The sequence below is a fragment of the Nanorana parkeri genome, unplaced genomic scaffold (assembly GCF_000935625.1).
Source record: "Nanorana parkeri isolate BGI_ZX_2015 unplaced genomic scaffold, ASM93562v1 scaffold2671, whole genome shotgun sequence".
Lineage (NCBI taxonomy): Eukaryota > Metazoa > Chordata > Amphibia > Anura > Dicroglossidae > Nanorana > Nanorana parkeri.
This window is the reverse complement of record NW_017308939.1, coordinates 102796-105589: the sequence shown is the minus strand read 5'-3', so window position 1 is coordinate 105589 and position 2794 is coordinate 102796. Positions and strand designations below refer to the sequence as shown.

Below are 2794 nucleotides of genomic sequence, written 5' to 3'. Positions count from 1 at the left end.
CGCGGGTACAGCTGGCTCTGCCTCTAGATAGGCAGAGCCAGCTGTCAATCCTGCAGCTGGGTGGATCTCGACAGTAAAGTCGGGATCCATCCCGGCTGCGGCGTCTCAGTATACCGGGAGCTGTGGCTCGCGGTATACTGAGCTTTGGGTGGCGGGAGGACGCTAGTTTCCTCTTTAAAGCAAAAACTAGCTCTAGGGCCCCGTGCTCCTGCCCAGAAATGAATTGGACGTTAGTATTTTCTTGCTGTGCTTAGAGTGGCTGGGAAGTAGTAACAGCTACTTTTATTTCCCTCTGTCAGTTGGCTCTGATACTTCAGTACTTTACATACCTACGTTTTCGACATACTCTGTTGCTGGATCGATATGCTGCGATTTTTACGAATAATTTAAATTCAGTAAAATTACGGGATTTATTGGAGGCAGTCAAAATCTACTCCATGCTGAATCATCTTCCAGAAGACAAGACGCAGCAGTAAGTCTTATTTTTGCATGCTTCATTTATAAGAGAATTTTGTGTAACTCCCCTTTTAAAAAATACTAACTGTTCTTCTGTTCATTTTAAGGTTTCTGGAGGCTGTGAACACATCACTAGAGGCACACCTCGATAGTATTCCACCTAGAAATCTTCTCTTTACTGTGTTCAACTTGTGTATTCTAGGAGTATATCCTGACTTTGCAATAAACAAGCTCCTGCAGTATAAAAACATTCTCAGTAAGTTGCCTGTTTCCTCTGGATTGCTACAGTGCTCATGAATTAAAACATTGGGTGTCTTTTTCTAGAATTTGCCTTTCTATGTTTTCATTGTAAGTCTTACAAGATGAGGGAAGGTTATAGGTACAATAGAGACTATGAGACCCGTACATCAAAGGGAATCCAGAAACTGTCACAAATCTAAAGAGACAGCACAACAGGAGCAGCCTAACTTGGGGCTGGATTTGGTTGACTGAAACCTCAGCCATCCCATAAGGGGTGAACCATTTATGTGTATGTGCAAATTTAGCTTGAGCTGTTGCGGTCTGTTAGCAGCAGGCTTTTTACAGCAAGAAGTAGAGATAGATGAGAACTTTTGAAAACAAGAACCAAGAGCCTCTAGTGAAGGAGAGACAGGAATATTTATAAACACTTAAATTTAAACCTTCAAGTAAATTAAAAGTATACATCAGTCACTTACTGTCTGTACAAATAAGCACACCTCAGTAGCCCCACACATCCGTGCAGCATTCAAAGTCAGTATTTACGTAATGTGTATGCATCCACTTCTGGGACTGCACTGTAACTGGTCATGAAAGGGTTTATTGGGATCCTTTCCTTTAACCCCTTCGTGACGGGAGACGTACAGTGTACGTCCCGTCACAAAGTGGCTATATGACTGGCCACGTACACTGTACGTGCCGAGTTATATTAGCCTCTGTAATGCTGGTAACTGCTGATTCTCAGCAGTTCCAGTCATTAATTAATGCCTCACTATTGAGACATTCATTAATGAAATAGTTAAGCTTTTTTAAAAGCTTCTTTCTTTCATGAATGAAAGAATGAAGCCTTTACATTCAGATACGGGTTCGCTAAATAGCGATCCCGTATCTGACAGCTGAAGATAGCAGAGAGGTAGCAGTGACTCACCTCTCTGCTATTCGTTTTGACAGCTGGAGAGCCTGGCCCGATGTTAAATGATACATTTCAACCACTAGATACAAAATGTATCTCTTGAGTGAAATGTATCAGTTTTGATCGTCTAGGAACGATCAAAGACCTTTAGTGAGATCTGATTCTGACATGCTGTCAGGATCAGTCTCTAAAGTTATTATTAGCTGTTCCTAAGCTTGGAGCAGCCTGATAATAACTAAAAATTTTAAAAAGTTAATTTATTAAGCAGTCATAGTGATTGCTTGATATAAACTGACAAAAAAAAATTTTTTTTTTTTTACACTTATTTTTTTTACAAAGTGTAAAAAAAAAAAAAAAAGTGTACAAAAAATTAGGAAAATAAAACGTTTATATATAAATATATTTGTATACTATAATTATTATTAAAAAAATTCTAAAAATAATAATAATAATCAAAACTTGCTGCTGTGGAAGAATCACACAGCAAAAATGTAAAAAGTGTGTCAGTCATTTAGGAACAGAAACTAAAAACTAGCTCAGTCATGAAGGGTTTAAAACATGTATGTTTTTTGTTTTTCAGCTCACAAAGAACACCCCATTCTTGCGCACATTAACGTGTGTTTGATGATAGATGGGTCCTTTTTAAACCGCCAGTCATTGCTCGGCATGAAGAAAATTCCCGCTACAACTTGTGAAGACATTCGAAATTTTCACATTGAGATGGAAAACTTTATTAATGATCCTGACTTGTACTATCACAGCGTGAAGATAGCCAACACCTACTACATAGGTATGAGCCGGTGGCACTTGCGTTCCTTTTACAGCATTAAGGGTCTATTGACACCTATTCAGTTTTTTATGTGTTTTCCTTTGAAGTTATTATCATAAGACGCACATCAATGCATGTCACCTAGACAAAAACTTAACCCTTGCAGTGTGGGTAGCCGCACTGCAGGGGTTAATTATAATTTTTCCTGGAGTTGTTATTTAAACAAAGTTCCATTGGGATTTTAGATTAATAAATAGCAAGACTTTGCACCCCTTTTCATTTGTTGCACCTGGAATGTATTTAGCTGATTTAAGCTGTAAGTGTTTTTTAGTTTTAAGATTATTACCTGTGGAAAAAAAAAAAGCTTCAAATCATCAGGACAATAAATAAAAGCGCTTATATTTATTAAGGTGATATCT

General features: G+C 38.1%; 1 protein-coding gene across 1 annotated transcript in view; it reads left to right on the top strand.

Annotated features, from left to right (window-relative positions):
- FASTKD2 (FAST kinase domains 2) overlaps positions 1-2794 on the top strand; it is a gene marked incomplete at its 5' end in the record, with an annotated part of 21845 nt that overhangs the window by 14020 nt on the left and 5031 nt on the right. The window contains 3 exons of the mRNA XM_018574005.1: positions 300-472; positions 564-712; positions 2187-2396. Of these exons, the coding sequence (XP_018429507.1) occupies positions 300-472; positions 564-712; positions 2187-2396 (532 nt within the window). The remainder of the gene's footprint in view (positions 1-299; positions 473-563; positions 713-2186; positions 2397-2794) is intronic.